This window comes from Tachysurus vachellii, chromosome 18 (genome assembly GCF_030014155.1).
Source record: "Tachysurus vachellii isolate PV-2020 chromosome 18, HZAU_Pvac_v1, whole genome shotgun sequence".
NCBI lineage: Eukaryota > Metazoa > Chordata > Actinopteri > Siluriformes > Bagridae > Tachysurus > Tachysurus vachellii.
Genome location: NC_083477.1, coordinates 11,259,955 through 11,277,624, shown reverse-complemented (window position 1 = coordinate 11,277,624; position 17,670 = coordinate 11,259,955). Strand labels below are relative to the sequence as shown.

At 37.9% G+C, this 17,670-nt stretch overlaps 1 protein-coding gene across 1 annotated transcript in view; it reads right to left on the bottom strand.

Moving 5' to 3' along the window:
* The window catches only part of usp43b (ubiquitin specific peptidase 43b), a 76,791-nt gene extending 59,747 nt beyond the window's left edge, over positions 1 to 17,044 (bottom strand). The window contains exons 1-2 of the mRNA XM_060892128.1: positions 16,221 to 17,044; positions 4,296 to 4,448 (exon numbers count right to left, since the gene is read on the bottom strand). Of these exons, the coding sequence (XP_060748111.1) occupies positions 4,296 to 4,448; positions 16,221 to 16,802 (735 nt within the window). The 5' untranslated portion in view covers positions 16,803 to 17,044. The remainder of the gene's footprint in view (positions 1 to 4,295; positions 4,449 to 16,220) is intronic.
* Positions 17,045 to 17,670: the final 626 nt, after the last annotated feature.

Sequence of the window (17,670 nt, the reverse complement as noted above, 5' to 3'; positions counted from 1 at the left end):
AGACACTTGTGGGACACCATTGTGCATTTTATAGACTGTGAAGAATCTTAAATCTAGCAAACTGGTAAAAGTTTGAAAAAGTAAGTTTAAGATTGAAAGAATGTGTATCATGACAGGCATCCATTTCTGAAAATAGGGACTTAGAGGAAAGAACTTAATCTCTACAAAGCCACTGATCCCAGGAGTGTATGCAGAAACCAGAGTAGGAACCAGCAAGCAAATATATAATAACATAAATATATAAATGATGAACAGTAGAGGAAGATGAATCATCTGTTAGCCTAGACTAATATAAGATCTAACTAACCATACTAAAAACAAGTTACATGTCAAAAACAACAGACCTGGAAGCAAACTCAGAAACTGACAGTGGTCAGGAATTCCAAGTGTAACAATCACTTTTTTCATGTCATTTAGTTTTGTGTTCATGTTACATGCTTTTGTTTCTCTTCTAGTCCTGTATCCACTGTCCTGTCATTGCTGTGTTACCTAATTGTGACCAGTTGTTGTGTGTTTGGCTACTAGTTTGTCGATATGCAGCCTGCTGTTTTCTTTGTCTCATTGAATTCATGTCTTATCATGCATTCATTCAATTAGGTCCATGTCCTTTTAGTCTTCTCTTCTCCCTGTTGGACTTCAGGGTTTTGACCATCCCTTGTTTCTCTCTATACGTTATATCCAGTACACCGTGTTAAACCTGCCTGAGTAAAATACAACATTTTACTTCTTTTTACATCCTGTCTGTGACCCATTCCAATACTGGCTTAGGTAACCTGGGACAAAAAAGTATACTTGTAAGTTATTACAGTTTAGAGTTTTCTTTAAAGAACACGGCTAAGATGTTATTCATTGCATTGCTATACAATTATTAATGACTTCACATTACTCTAGTAGAGAAAGTTGCATGTTGATACTGAACATGCACTTTAGTAAACTCACTTTACTTTCAGTTTGCATTTAAGTTTACTTTCAAATAAAAAAAAAAGTACACATATAGGTAGCTCTCACTCTATCGTACAAAGGTTTCTGATCTGTAATGGTGAGTCCTCCAGATCTTGGAAACTTGGAGACCACAGTCTTTACAACACAGATGTCTCTTCCATGCCTCTTTTATTTGATGATCATATCAATATGAGTCAATAAAAAAGTAAGTAATGAATTCATTCCCAGCCAAAAGTTCTTAACTAGGTTTGAGAATCTAGAGAATATTGATTATAGTGATTCAACAGACTGGTCAGAATAAAGATGTTTTCATCAAGATTTAGATGTTAACTAACTTCATATTCAGTTCAAATCAAGCAATGAACTGACGTGAAATAAAGATCAGTAGAAATGATATTTTATTATCAAGGTGACTCATCTTTGATAGACACCTCTGAGACCAGCGGTTCTATCAGCATGGTGATCGTTATGACAGACATGTTTCTCCGTTAAAAGGCAATGAAACCTTTCAGGAAAGCACAGCATCTTTCCTCACTTGTGATCAAAGATAAACTTCAAACTTGCTGATGCATTTAGGAAACGGGGTCCATGAAATATTTACATCTATACATACTTTCTATTTATAGTGTGCATTCAACGTGCATAGTTAAACTGTCTCGTTTATCCTGTTCCTGTTATTCTGTCTAGCGTTTACTTTGTACTTATCAATATTGTTTGGAGGATGTATTGTATTGCACGGTACTGTATTTGTTCTGCTCTTGTATTGCTTTTGTCACGCTATTTGTACATTGAGACGGTTATGTGCGATCATGGTGTAGTCTTCTGTGATGCTATAGGCATGATATTTCAGACTTCTGAATATATGTAAATGGATGGTAGCCCAGAACAACTTAAAATATATGGGTCACAAGACTGACTCGTGCACTCACCTCCATTCAGAGCATCTCCTGTGCTGCGTACTTGCATTTGATCCAGATGTTGCAGAATGCTATAAGGTCAACATAGTATAACATACCCTCTCAAAACGTCTCACAGATATTCCATGGCATGGAAAGGTTTATGTTATGAACATGAAATTTCACTGTATTATCGTTATTGTGTTAACAGCTTCATTATCATATCCTAGTACAGTAAGAAAATTAAATGCAACCTTATAAGTTCACTGTATCAGTTTGTATATATTGTGTAAAGAATAAAAGATGGTAAAACCCAATCCTTTGTAGGAAACCAATCAATACCGTTGTGCAATGCAACCAGGCTCAATAACAGCACATCCTGAAGTGTTTTCTTCCTCCCGTACCACAGCAATTCTTCCAAAGTTGACAAAGGAAGGTACAAGAGTAAAGTTGGTTTAGTAACCACTTCTGTTCTAGCAGTTAGAAACAGTCATTGTTTTTTACAAGAAAAATTGAAAATGACTGCTTGTGCGGTTTGAGACAGCCCTTAAAATGGCCGACTCCATGCTCAGTTCACTGACTAGTGAATTAGAGAGCTGACTGACACGTACCTGTTAAAAACAAAAACAGAAATAGTCCAAGCTCAGAAATATAGAGCTGAGATGTTCTGAAGCATCAGAGATTCGAATTCTGAAAACGGTGTGTAAATATAACACTTTTAAAACAGTGTCTTAAAAAAGTGCATAATTATGGCCTAATTACTATCAGCTTAATTAATCTGCAGCATAACCAAAAGCATAGCCTTGAAGTGTAGGAAGGACCGAGAGTGAGAATGAAACGTTACTCGAGTTCAGCTTTGTAAGCTCTCTCTTTTACACACTCACACAAAAATCTATTCAAAAGCAACAAGTCAGCAAGGCACAAAGGGAAAATTATTATTAATAATTACTTCAAATGATTAAATACTTACAGAGTAAGTCTTTCATGCAAAGCAATGAAAAATTTTTCTTTCAAAACAAAATAAAGCCGACTGAGGCAAATTGAGAAAGAACCAGTATTGTTTGTTTCACACGGTTAAATTTCCATATAATCTTTTGATAGTGCACTGTAAATGATTTCTTGTTCTTTGTACAATAAAATGCTGTGTACAAACCTGGATAATGTGTTTAACAGAGTAGAACTAATTCCCAAAAGCATTTATGTGAAGCAGCAATATGTTTGCTTTTCATTTTCCATTATTTTGCTTTAATTAACTTTTAATAAATTAAGCATGACCGATTATTTCACACAGGTCAGTATTAGAAATGAATGCGGAGGGAAAGCTGAGCAACGCTAGGTAATGTAATGTTAGCTCAGCTGGGTAGATTGGATGTAGCGGTGGCTCAAGTGGTTTAGTCTCTGGGCTTCAGCCTTTAACCCTCTCTGCTCCAGGGGCGCTATCATGGCTGACCCTGACCCCGTCCTCCAAAGTTGAGATATGCGATAAAATAATTTTTCTATGCTATAATGCATATCGTCGCTCGCTGTCGGGCGGAAACCTCGTATGTCCAAATTTTGTCAATTTCATATTTTTTCACATATCGATGCTATTGGTCAGTCCCCATGTGGGTCTGTTATTTTTACAAGTTATTAACCAATCTAACCAAAGTCTTGAAAATAGCTTGAGCACAAATCTAACTCCATTGGACACTTCAACTGTCCACCTCTTCTTCACTCCACAGTAGAGATTCGTGGCATATTTCTCCTCAAGAAGAGTCGCAACGAATCAACACGTCTTCTGAGGTAAATGTCTTCAAAACACTGGGCTCAAAGAAAAAAAAATCTTGACCCCCGCTAGTTCTGGTGCTTGTCTGAGGACAGGAATTTAGCGCAAGACAATCCACTGCAACGCGGACTAATCCCTGTGCATTGCAGATAAGGTACGGCGTTTTTTTAATTTCCTGAAAAATAACGGTTTTGGAGATACTGTACAAGGATTCCGCCTGACAGCGACGATATGTAACAAACAAAGGCTTCTAGATCATGTTTGCTAGCTAGCCTGATACTAGAAACAGCAAACCCGTATGACTTGCTTTAGTTCATATTGAGATGTGCTGCTATTGAAAACCAGTCAACTTTGTCTTGAATTATTGTCCTGTATTCCTTTGCACCTTGTTGTGTCGAATCCTTAACTAATCGATCTGTGGTTTTGGAAGGAACTGCGCTTTTACGAAAATCAAGTCAAGAAAATGAACCAGAGCTAAAAAGCGCTCATTAAAACTTTTGAGTCGATTATTTGAGCCGAGTGTGAAAAGGCCCTGGGTGCCTAGAGGCAACATGAACCTCAAAATTGTGTGGCATCGATCCTGAGACACAATTTTCTCTGTCAACTTCTTCCCTTTTTCCCTTGTGAATTCAGTTAGATTAAATGCAGCCTAAATTAATCTAATTAAATGCAATTATTATACAAACACTGACCTTTCCATTGGTTTTGATCCTGTTGTTTCCACATGGGGATGATAACGAGGAGTTGACGTCTTCGTGGATGCGGTCGAGCAGCCACAGCAGGAACTCCAGAGCATCGTGTTGGGAATTCCCCCGGAACTGAGAGCCGTACTTGGACACAATCGTCTGGAAATTAAGAGACAACATACGTCAGTCTCTGTGAATCTGAAATGCTTTCACTTACCTCCATCAGAAAGCATGAGAATGTTTTTATCATATAATCAAATTTCCATCACAATGTAACAAGCAAACTTCTATTTGAATTCTGCTGTCAGCAAACTCCAGCTTCATGAATACATCATTTTTCTTTTTTGTGTGTGTGCTGTCCGTTTAGTTGCTCAAACAGTAGTGGCGTTCAAAAATAGCAGCCAAAGATCTGATACAGAAAATGACAGCTTGTTATGAACCGGGATGCAAAAAAGACCAGCTGGTGGATGTAAATTGCATTCTGCTGCATAACTGAGTGATGTTTACTCGCTGCTGATCATGACTTTTTTAGCACAGGAAGTGAGCAATCACAGACATATAACAGCAGCTCTGATTATTCTTCTTCACAATTCGACATCTAAAAAAAAAAACAAGCATGTTTACAAGACAAATCAGAAGAACTGTTTAAACGTAGAATTTTTTAATATTATCATTTGACAGGCACAGGAACTGAAATGTCTCCCGCTTGTCATATGGCCATGGACCAATGAGTTTTATGGGAAGAAAACACTGATTGACGTGTTAACAATGTGTTTCCGATCCGGATTCTTCAAGTTTCCGAAGATCGTGGCTAGAAAAGTGTGTGAATGACATGATTTGTGTGTAAAATTCTGAAACTCAACCTCAAAACAACCCAAAAAAAAACAATAAAGTGCTGGACTATTTATTATGTTTTAATATTTTATACTGTTCTATTTTAATTGATGAAACGTTCTGAGAACTTTTATGAAATATTAGATGATCTTTACAGTCTGTAAAATGTTTCCTTAGAGAAGTGTTAAGATTTTTAAATGCAATATGTAGCAAAGCAAAATGTTACTACAGTAGTGATAGTCATGATCCGTCCAATTGTCTCATGTCATGTTTGAAAGTTAGCTGTGTTGTAATTACAGATTGCCCAAGATTAGTTGTCTGCATTCTCTATATTCTGTTGCTGTTATTACTGCTGTACATGGGGGAAATCATTTTCTTGATAAAAAAACGAAGCGATCCCTCATGTCAATATCATATATAAACAATGCGTTCAGTCTGGACTGAATTTAAAGCGTCTCTTTGGATGAGATTCTGCCCTGGGTTGCTAGTTCTATCCTGGTCAAAGTTAAGTTCAATTTAACATAACCAATAAATAATGAATATTCTAGCACATTGCCATGCTACCGGCTGGAAGGAAATGACAGATTACAACAAGATTGTTTAATAATATTAAATATCAGACGCATATACAAATGCGCCAGGAAACAAGCATGTATTTGAGCTATCATCGAACGGAGATAACACTGGTCTGTGCAATAAAACACACCACAGGAAGCGGCGCCTCTTCTTTCATCTTCAAAGCTGTTGTTCTGTAAACTTTGTTCAAGGTGAATGCTACTAATTATTAAGATATGACAGGACCTGCTGATTCACCTGCTGATTCACCTCAGGGAAACCGAGCAGAATATAAGAGTCATATGCTGCATGCAGGCATGTGTAAGGAGGCTTTGTATCCCTCACATACGCCGTCATGTCCACCAACTAGCCTTTTGTTTTTATATACACCTTCAGGAGGATGTGCATAACGTGTTATTAAGGAAATTTTCGGTCCATTGTCAAATTGAAAACTTTATGAACTTACAGTACGAAGCAGATGCTGATCTTTGTTCTGTGTTGATAAGATAAAGCTGGGTCTAGTGAGTAAAATTTCCTCATTGAGTTCAGCGCTGATATTTCAGTACAAGAACTTCATTTATTCTCTGTAGTGAATGTATAGATATCGAGTGTATATATCCTGAACAACCAGGCTGATTAAGATAAGATATACCTTTATTCATTCCACAATGGGGAAATTTCTCTGTTACAGCAGCAAAGAGAAAGAAATGCAAATATATAAAAGAATAGAGACATAATATAATATATAGTATATACACATGTATAATGATTCTATTATATTATATTAAGTATGAGTGTATAAGTAAGTTTATACATCAACAGGATCTTTATTTCAATTCAATTCAATTTTATTTGTATAGCACTTTTAACAATGGACATTGTCTCAAAGCAGATTTACAGCACATAAGAAATACAGTACAAAACGTTCAAGATTAATATTAGACAAAAGTTCAAGATTAATATTAGACTTAGATTTAAATGTGTTTATGTTCATCCCTAATGAGCAAGCCTGAATTGACTGAGGCAAAGAAAATGTCTCAGATGGAAGAGGAAGAAACCTTCTGAGGAACCAGACGCAAAAGGGAACTATCCTTATTTGGGTGACACTGGAGGGTGTGATTATAAATTATTATAAACACCAGAGAGTGTTATTATATAATAATAATGTCCTTTCTACAAACATATACAGACTGATAATTGTGTATTCTTACAAAATGCTAATACTAGCTAACCAGCTTCTGGTCTGTTTTGCTCTGTAATGATTTCATGTGTGTTGTGTCCTTCTGGCCATGTCAGATGCATGCAAGTGACAGATTTAGCTCAGGGTTTTTATAAATCAGCATATTTACATTCGTGCTCAGGTTGAAACCGACAACAATGTTACCACAGTCTAATTATAATCTAGTTGTGTTGATGTGTAAAACGGTATTGCTTTGTTGAGCTAACTAATGAACACCAATGAACACTAATGAACATAGGGGACTGTGATGATAATAACTAATGAGTATTCTCAATGAAACCAGGCTGTGAACTGGAAAGGCAATTTATTAAAAATGTATTGTAATGATTCACAAGTAGTCATGATTGCAGGGCTGAACCTTCTGGAGATTTGTGTCATAGACACCCAGGAGTAACACCAAGACACCCAGAGTAATATAAAAGTGCATTAAAAAATGAATGCATAAATAAAAATTATAACCCATCCATCCATCCATCCATCAGTTTTCTGTAGTTCTTATCCCAGAGGACTTGGAGCACAAAGTGGAGGACAGCCTGGATGGAGAGCCAACCCAATGCTGGACACCATCACAATCACAAACAAACGCAAACACACACACACACACACACACACACACACACACACACACACACACACACACACACACTCCATGGAAATGAACCTCCAGCCCTGGGTGTTGTGGTTGCTAACCAGTTCTTCGTTGTTATTACACTGGGTTGTGGCAAAGATGCTACCCACTATGCAATAATAATAATAATAATAATAATAATAATAATAATAATAATAATAATAAAAGTTCTTAAACTAGTGTAGCCAGTGTCAAGTGGCATTTCTTTGTTGCCTTCCTGGTTGAAATTTTACCTCAAGCATCCTGGGAGTGAGCTACATGCAGCTAAAGGTCTGACATTTGCAGCTCTGTTAGGAAAGAGTGCTTTCTTCATCAGAAGTCCGGTAAACGTCCTCCTCCCCCTCACACGACTCTGTTCCTCACAGAAGCATTCACGCAGCCTGCTGAGCTGACTCTGAGCACAGGGTAAATCAGCAGCCTCGTAAATGCCACAGCAAAGACGATTTAACACCTTTTAGATTTGTTCCTCCGAAATTTTCACACAGTGGAATCCAAAAACACCGTGTTCACACTAACGGCTAAAATAAATCACAGCCCCAGAGAGAAAGCGGCACCTAATGAAATACTAACAGAGCTAAAATTAGATCTCTTTACCTGGAAGTCAAGGGGGCAAAAAAGATTATTTTATGAATGTTTTAATAAATTCCCATGGGTCACTGCTTAAAATAGTTTTACTGAGAAAGAGAACAATGGCGTTGGGCCTGTGAATGTGATAAGTGTAACTTATGAAGGGCTATTATCATAAAAGCTGCTCTTTGCTCTCCAGGGGATCATATTACAGAGCTGACAGAACGAAATTGTACTCTCCCAAGGGTGAAGTGAGTCAGCTGGTGCTTCATCTAATAGACATAATCCGATAATTAAAGTATTAAGTAGTTAAGGTTTTGAAATGTTTTCTTATACATTTAGTCCCTGTGAGATATTCATGATTTTTTGTTAATCTAATCAAGCATTAACCCAGCATTGATCTTTATTATAATAATAACAAAGACATTTTTTTTTGTAGAAGAAGGACGTGATATCCTTGCATTTTCAGCTTTTCGTAGATGACCCACTTGACCCATTTACCATGTGAGCTGTAGAGCTTCAGTCCTGACTCTGAAGTATAAACACTGCTCTTATGGGTTTCAGAGGGCATGCGGAGGGCAGCATGCTTTCATCTAAAATGCTGCTGTAAAAACACTACCTTATAAACAGCATTACAGTTTCATGACCTAAAGCTTCTGAACCTGCAGCGTGTTAAAGGTGTAGCACAGAAACCACACTCCGTGCCCGATGTACGTACATGAGGACTTGCGGTGCAAAGTGTAACGTGATGCAGCTGCAAAATCCTCTCACAGTCTGTCTGAAATGAACATTCAGTGTGCTAAGAATACAGCTCATCAGACTAAAAAAATCCGTGCCTGGGACTGCGTAATAAACACTTCTGAGTGAAGCGAATTGGTAAAAAACTCTCAAATACAGAGAACGGTGCAGTAATAAGCAATTTATAATTTATTATTTATAAAGAAAGTTTATAGAGCTGATATGCAGTTTGGTTATTAATTAGTATTAAAAAAAGACCATGTACAGAATATTTTGCGAAAATAAATAATAAATACGCTTGTTTAAAAGTAGACTAATTCTATGTGCAATACTGCCTGAACCCTCAGAGCCTGAAATCTCTGAATGACACACAGAAAGCACTGAGGATTTAAAGAGTAATCATGAGTGACTGCCCAGGACTTTTTGTCCAAAAAGAAGTCTTCAAACTGTGCTACTCTGTACAGATATGCACTGAAAATGGGGAACGTGGTCAGGATTTAAGAAAAAATATTATGAGTAGTTAACATAAAAATAATTGGTTCCTCAGCAAAATGTATTTTAATGGTTTATACTAAACTTAATTTAAAAATTCTTAATTGCGAGATTAAACCGTGTAGCGTGTTTTTGATCAATTCACATTTAATGAATGTAAACCAGGTACATTGTGAAATCTAACGAGGATTTTAAATTTATTTTAAAATTTATTATTTTAATTTAAATTTATTGCAGCGGTGATGCGTCTGTTGCAAAACACTATTTCAAGCTATAGTGTGAGCTTATATATCATCAAGTAGAGAGGAGCAGACGAACAAATCGTACTACACTTTAAAACGAGGTGTTATATTAAAGTCAATACTACATCGCTAACCAAGTGTTAAAGCTTTGGAAAGATAAACTATTAGTAGGCTTTCCAACCATGAACAAAATACAACATTGCCAACATGCTCTGACTCAGTAGTGACACACATGTACGTAGGTCAAAGAGTGTATCTGGAACATGAAAAATAGTCACACCAAATAGAATCTGATACAAACTAACTGGAAGCCCTAGGAAATAGCTGGCCATGCCCTAAGGTTTACACAGGTCACCTGTCCATTAAACAACTGCTTTGTTTGAGTTTCTCCTGACCAGTAACCTCTAAACACTCTTATCTCACTACAAGTATGTTAAGAATGTAGCTGTAACAATTCCACTCCCACATTAGAAACACACTTGGAACAGAGACACTATTATATACTGTAGAGTTAGAAAACAGGAGCCATATTTTCACACTCACTTTTGACAGACAACGTCGTGTCTCATTCCCGACTTGATTCTCTTATAAGGCAAAAATGAGGTTGATCTGAGGTTTTTAGAAAAGGGTTAAAAAGTAAATATCAATATTGTGGCCATCTTAGACCTGACGTTCCTGCTGTACATTTTTTTTTCGGAAGACCTATTTATGTAAAGTGACACAGATTCCAATCCAGTCTAATAATAAAGCTGCTCAGGCGGTACATAATAGTGAATCTTATCTAATAACAGACCAAACAGCCCTTCCTCCTGTAAGCATGATCAAACCTTTAACTTGCTCTTCACTTGGAAATTGAATGTAAGCAGTAAAATTGTGTAAAGTGTTTGTACTGCGAGTTGCTCTGATTTTCTCGTCTCCATCAATGGTGCTCCTAACATGGACAAAACTCATAACTTCCTGTAACTCAGGTGACTTTCGCATTGTAAGCGGAATCACTTTGTGGAGTATTCTGCAACCTAAACAGGTTATTTGTCTTTTTGAGACCTCGGTTAAAGTTTGTTTCATCGTATCAGCATGCCAAAAGTATTTGATGCATGTAGAAGATTCAAAACCGAAAATAGTTAAACACACATACTAAGACACACACACTGCCTTGGTTCTGTAAACACAAGCATTTGGCCAGTATTTCAAGATATACCATGATTAAAGCTTTTTCCAAATGTCATTTTTTTTTTTTTTCATAATGGGGAAAAAAAACATGGTTGCCAAGGTGGGTATTTTAATACAATAAACGGTTTCCCATTAGCTACGTCTAGCTGCCAAAAACAAAATGGTAGTGTCAAGCCATGGAATGAGTCCTGAGTCACAAAAAAAATTCGCCCAAATGCAAATGATATACATTTAGACATGATGTTTCAGTTTAAGAACAGTAAACGCAGAGTAGACATAAAGTAACATCATCTGCTACATCCCAAACCATAACCACAAGGAACACAGGTCATTTATTACTTCAGATAACAGCACAGCATTAAAGAACACAACCTAGACAGGCATGTACATACACACACCCACTCTCTCTCACACACACATACAGAAAGAGTCCTAAGGGGCTAAAACTCAGAAAGTCATGTAGAGTGAGAAATTGTGCTGAAAAAAAAAATGAAAGGATGATATTATTTAGTTGCTTATAAAGCATTTCTGTAATTTTTTGCATCAGCACTTTACACTGTTCAACCCCAAGCAACCCCTCCCCTCATTTATAACGCTCTCATTATGTCACTCAGGGCCTAACGAGAGCTGATTAAATATATAATCTGTGCTTTAGCAAATCTGATAAAAATAATTCAATATTTTACACATTCTTCTGTTAAGCCTTTCCTGTTACCTCATCTCCTCTGTTATGATGGTCTGTGTTGGATGAATGATAGTTACAGTAAACTGGTAGTGTCGTATACAGTGGGAGGTTTAAATTACAGGGTAAGGTCATTGCTTAAAGACAACTCACCTCTAGTTCTCGTCTAAAGCATTCATTAAGTCTATCAGACCTACACAAGCTGGTGTTATGTCATAAACCAGACCAACAGAGTCGCATCTACTTCTGATGAGATTATGTAATAGAGGCTTCAGTGGCAGAAATGTGATTAAGCCTGACCTGCATGTGACCTATTATATTAGCTATAATATGTAAACTGTCTGTCTAAATCTCTAAGTCCTAAACTCTTTAACTGCTTGTACCGTAGTTTAATGAATTCTGTTGTAAGATGTTTAAAACTGTGACAGAGTTAAACATGGAACTTCACCATGTATAGTCTCCATGAAGCGGCTATAGACATAATCAAGGACGAGAAAGAAAAAAGATTATATTTTTTATGATTTCAGCTACCATTTTTGCCAATTCAAAAACACCTGTGGACTGATTTCTTATATTCATCAGCTGGCATTGGCTATGATTGGACCATGAAGGTGGGAGTAAGTCACACATGTGCAAGTCACAAGTAAGTCTCAAGTCATGAATGTCAAGTCAAAGTCAAGTCGAGTCTTTTTTAATATCTGTCAAGCAATTCTCAAGTCTCAAATTTGCGATTTAAGTCTGACTCGAGTCAAGTCATATGACTGGAATCCCCCATCTCTGCCATGAACCGGGATCGAAATCTGCCAGACGAGCACGCTGTGTCAGCATCACTGCACAGCCAGGTTAGGGGGTGACTGGATCAGACGCTACATCCTTCAGATGGTCAATGCCAAGGAAATGAGCACTATGCTGATGTCTATCAGATACTGGCTGCAGGAAGGCACATCTTGCAGCATGGCTCTTTAGGCTAAGTGATCTGTGTTTACCGCGAAACTGCAAAACGAGCGAAATTTGACCCAAAGTGAAGAGAAACAGGGTCTGTCGTTTGGATGGGAAACCGTCTCTAGCCTCAGAGCTAATGTACCACACATATTGGTGGACAGCACATGGTTTTGGCGACTGAAAAATTACTTATCCAGGCTAGCAGCACAGAGCCACCTGCTATTGCTAAGCTTGGGAGGACAAGGATACCTCTAGCTCAGAATGCAGTCACAAGCTGTGAAATGCATAACTCCATATGGTGTATGTGTGGTCTGAGATTTGTGTACAAGGTGTGAAAATGAAAGGGAACAATGGCTCTATGGCAGCAGTGTTTACCGGAAATACTGCATCAAATATCACTATGAGACTTTGTTGAACAGTCACAAGAAGGCACACAGGCCGCACAGGCCGCTTTTTTACAGCCCTAAGTGGTTATAAGGAGGTCATGCAAAATGAATTTAATTAAATTCATTACTATATCAATTAAACCTCACTATCATTTTCTACAGTTTCTATGATCTTATCACCAATAATGATATAGTGTTTAGAGTGTAATAATAGGTTTACATCTAAATTTGATGTTTTTGTAGCAGTAATCATCTTGTTGTTGTGTAATTTGTGATTCACAGAACATACTGATTTTGTCATCCCATAATTAGCATTATTCCAACATGCTATTACTTGGATTGAGATATATGATCCACAAACACACATGCACAAAGTTCTACCGCACACACACCAAGGTGACCTTCGCTGTTTTACCACTGATGAATTTCTCCCAGAATGTGTGACTATGTGGAAATATCGGCACACTGCACAGCTGTGATAGCAGATTTATTTTACTGGTATCTTTAAAATATTTAAAGTAATGCTGTGTAAAGGTTTATCTGGCTCTTGTCCTATCACCCAGCCCTTTATATCTTCAAAAGCCTTAAAATTATTCTCCCACCAGTTTAATGATCTGCATGAATCGGGGTCCTATTGGCCAGTACATTTAGCACTGTATCAGAGCAGATCTGAGTCTCTAGCAAAAAAAAGCATAAAAAACTCCTGGCGTAAAGAACTTGATCCAAACATTTCTGTTATCTGTCCATTTTCTGTACCACTTATCCTTTCGAGGGGAATCTGGAGCCTATTACAACCCATTGCAGAGCACAATCACACACACACACTCACACACTCATCACACCCTAATTAGAATTTAGAGATGCCAATCAGTCTACGTGTCTGTAGACTCGGGGAGAAAACCAGAGTACAAGGAGAAAAGCCCTACAGTAAAGCACAGGGAGAAGATGCAAACTCCACAAACACCCACGCGTGCACGCACACACACGCACACACACAGGGTGGAGGCAGGAATCAAACCTGCAACCTAAATGCTACAGTTATTTTCAGATTTATAGAAAACAGGTGAGATTATTCCTTTCTCCCAGGAGTGGTCTAATAGTCTAGTAGTCTAGTCTGAGAGCCCAAGAAGACCTGAAACTGTCTGCTCAATACATTCAGATGTTACTTTTATTTTTTTACTTTATAATGATAGTATAAATTTGCTCTCACAATCACACAAACCCAACACTTTTTCTTGTCAATAATCATTATGCTGTATTATTTTATACACCATAAATATGTAATAAAAACATTGCAATAATGGAAATTTTTACTGTAGTTCCAATAAATGTAGGACACAGTTACCTCAATAGGAGTCTCTTGGAGGCTTCTAAAATTAAAGCTGACCTATTCAAAAGGCATAAGGATGGCTCTTTTTCCATTCACCTTTTTCACTTAAGTTTTAAAGCAACTTGGGGTACAGAAGATAAAAACGCATCTCTAGCTTTAAATGAATAAATATAAGATGACTGTCTAATGGATATTTTCCTGTCATAACTTATTATATTAGTGTTCATAATTTGCATAAAGTTAACTAGCTCACATAATCTTATCTGACCTCATATAACCTCAAAGAATAATACGTTTTTGTCTTATGTAGCATTACAGTTTCCCTTCAGTGGAACTAAGAGGCCCAAACCTCCTGCAGCTTGACAATGTCCATGTGCACAAAGTGAGGTTCACAGAGGCATGGAGTTGGATTAGAAGAACTCAAGTGTCCTGCACAGTGCCCTCACATCAACCCTATTGAACACCATGAACACAGACTGTGCCCCAGACCTCTTCACCCTACATTCTGAGTTTAAATTGAGTTTAACACATTTTATGTTTTGAAGCAAGCTGCCATACCAATTCCACAAAATATCCACACTGCACATGTGTTTAATCACATCAACAATTTGTATCTAAACTCTAAGACTTGTCCCTTTTTGAATATCTCCTCAGACAAACTCTAACATGTCTCTATCAAATGCAACTTTTTTTATTTTATCGTCAACAAAAGAGTGGGATATTTGCAGGAATATGTTCAGGGTTTGTGGTGAGAGACTACGGTGCTATGAGTAATGCTAACTCACTGCTCTTAGATTACTGCTACTTGACCTTAGATTCAATAACAGTCAAAACAGCAAGGTCTTAATATAAATGAAAATATTTTATTTTTGGACAAGATCACATGAATAGCAGTAAAATAAAAAGGCTTATGAAGGCGGGTTGTGTTGTGTAATATCGCTTGATACACAGATAATCCCCAGTATGCATTTTTTTCCATTTTAGCAGACAGGCAAATCGAATTCTTTGGCCTTGCCTTGCAGTGTTGAATCTTTTAGCTGTTTTTTTTTGTTTTGTTTTGTTTTGTTCTTCATCCCAAAAGCAGTTAGAGATGTGTGTGGATATCTAATATTACATCCCTACTGTTGCAAAATGTTTCAACACCTTATCTCTGTTCTGACACACACCTTTATCGTCATCAGACAGAAAGCCACATATTCAATACAAATATAAAGATGTTCCAATGTATAATTCTGCTTAAGGCTCTACCATTTATTTCATAAATTAGTCCAAGCTTTCTCATATTCTTTAAAGACCATCTCCGCTCACACATTTTTTACTTTTGAAATATCTGATTATCCAAAACACACAATGATTTGATGAGGTTTGATGAAGTCGCATGATATTTTTGATGTGCTTTCCATCATAGTTTATAAATACGTCTTCTTATCGAATGCATATTTAAATCTGCCTCAATAGTTTCTTCACATCCAGTGTTTCCATAGAGTGTTTACACAATATCTTTTGTGTTCAGTATAATATTTAATATTGTTGTTATGGTATATTATTACACTTTTCTATAGGAATTGATGCCTGTCTGAATACATTATTTCTGAATTTTAGTAAGAAATCTATCTATCTTTGTTTCATACAAAAAAACGTTTTATCCATAAACTGCTGGTGAGGTTTGTTTATGCTAATTTATGCTAATGACTCAATTACTGTGATTAGCTTACAGTCCTATTACAACACTGAGGCTAAAGCGCTTCTTGACTCGCTTAAAAAAAGGACTTTCTGTCGCCCCATTGCATCATTTTTTGGCGTTAAACGTCAAAACTGGCCACATTTTGATTCCCAGTTACTGAAAAGATATCCTGCTAAATAGGAAGCAGACTAACGCAATTCTGAAGTAACAAAGTCCACAAGTGAACCTGACACTGTGTAGTCACGTGACTGATACTTAAACGCGTGCCATTTCCAGCACAACCAATCATTCTTTACAAACAGCTTCCTGTTTCCACATTTACTATAAACTGTAGCCAACTAGTGACAAAACCGTAATGAGGGTTTTAAACAACGCACCTAGATCACTAATACGCGTAGGGGGAAGATATTTGAATAAAAAAAGAGTAGTTTCTTGTGTCACCTTAAACTCCACTGAGAGTTGCGGTGTGTATTCCAGCGTCCAGAGCGCACGCACGAGCGCCGCCAGCTGCTCGGTGACTTCTCCAGGAGCGAGTTGCGCGTCTTCACTCCTCACTTCACTCATATCCAGCTTATAGTGCTGCAAACCGAGGTACTCAGCCAGCAGGTCGGTGTTGCTCAGGCACTGCACCACGGCGTTCATGAAGCAAGTGTTCCCGTGGTTTTTCAGACCCAGGACACCGGGGGTTTTGTCTCCGTAACATAACGAAAGCCGCTCTTTCAGTGAACAGCGCGACTGAAGCGTCGAAGTTTTCACTAAACGATCCCGTTCGTCTTCTTTCCCGGTCACCGAGTGCGTACAAGGAGCTCCGACCCGGAATCCGCCGTCATCGTCCTCGGTGTCCAGCGGCTCTGTGGCGTCCCTGCTGTGTGTCCAGGCGCCTAAACTTTTAAAAATCTTCGCCATGAAAGTCCCGACTGATTTAAAGGACTTTTTACGGAAAGGTTTCCCAACGGCTCTCTTTTTCTCCTTGTGTTTGGTGGCCTTTGATTTTCGTGATGTTCCCTTCACTTGCTTCTCCATGGCTGCTGTTATTTCTCTCGAGACACCGACGAGGACAGTTGTGTTGTAGTCTGCTAAAAAAAAAAAAAAAAACGAGCTAGACGAGAAACGCAAAGTGGCGCATATTTATCTCGATTTGTCACGTTCACGCGCTGTGCTGTGATAATCCCCGCATGTTTGTACACACTGTGTGCGGTCAGTGCGGTGATTCCGCTCAAAGTGGCGGGTTGCTGCGAGACGCGCGTCTCATTGGTGAAATGCACCGCGAGCGCTCGTGCATGTGCCCACCCCCTCTCTCCACCCCCCTCTCCGGGATGGTCTTTACATGTGTCAAAACAAAATCAAAACAAACTTCCGAATCATGCATGATTGCTTCTAGAACTGGAAAGACCACATATTATTAAAAGCACATGCTATTAAAACCTGGATGTTTCAGTTTTTCTGTCCGTCCCCCCTTCCACCTGTCGTACATGACAATAATAACCACACCTTCCCAACAAAAGTACTACATTGCACCTTTCCGTATCATTGTGGTGGCATAATCACTGCATACATCGTTTATGACAAACACCTTTATACCTTTTTACACCTTCAATATACACGCATATTTTTGTCTGTAAACAGATGTGGTTGAATCATAGTCATGGGACCAGTGATTGCTTATTGTTTTTTTCCCTTTCATTTTGTCCCAGCGATGAAAACTATAGTTCATCTTAATCAAATTTATTATGTTAATTATTGAGTTCTTATAGCATGCTTAGCAGTTCCACTCTAAAATGTGTAGCTTTTGGAGATAATGCCAACTTGGACCTAATCTGGGAATGAACAGTACTAAAAAGCTGTAAGGCTTTGGGGGTTTTTACCCTTCACATGCTGTCCTCATGCTTTG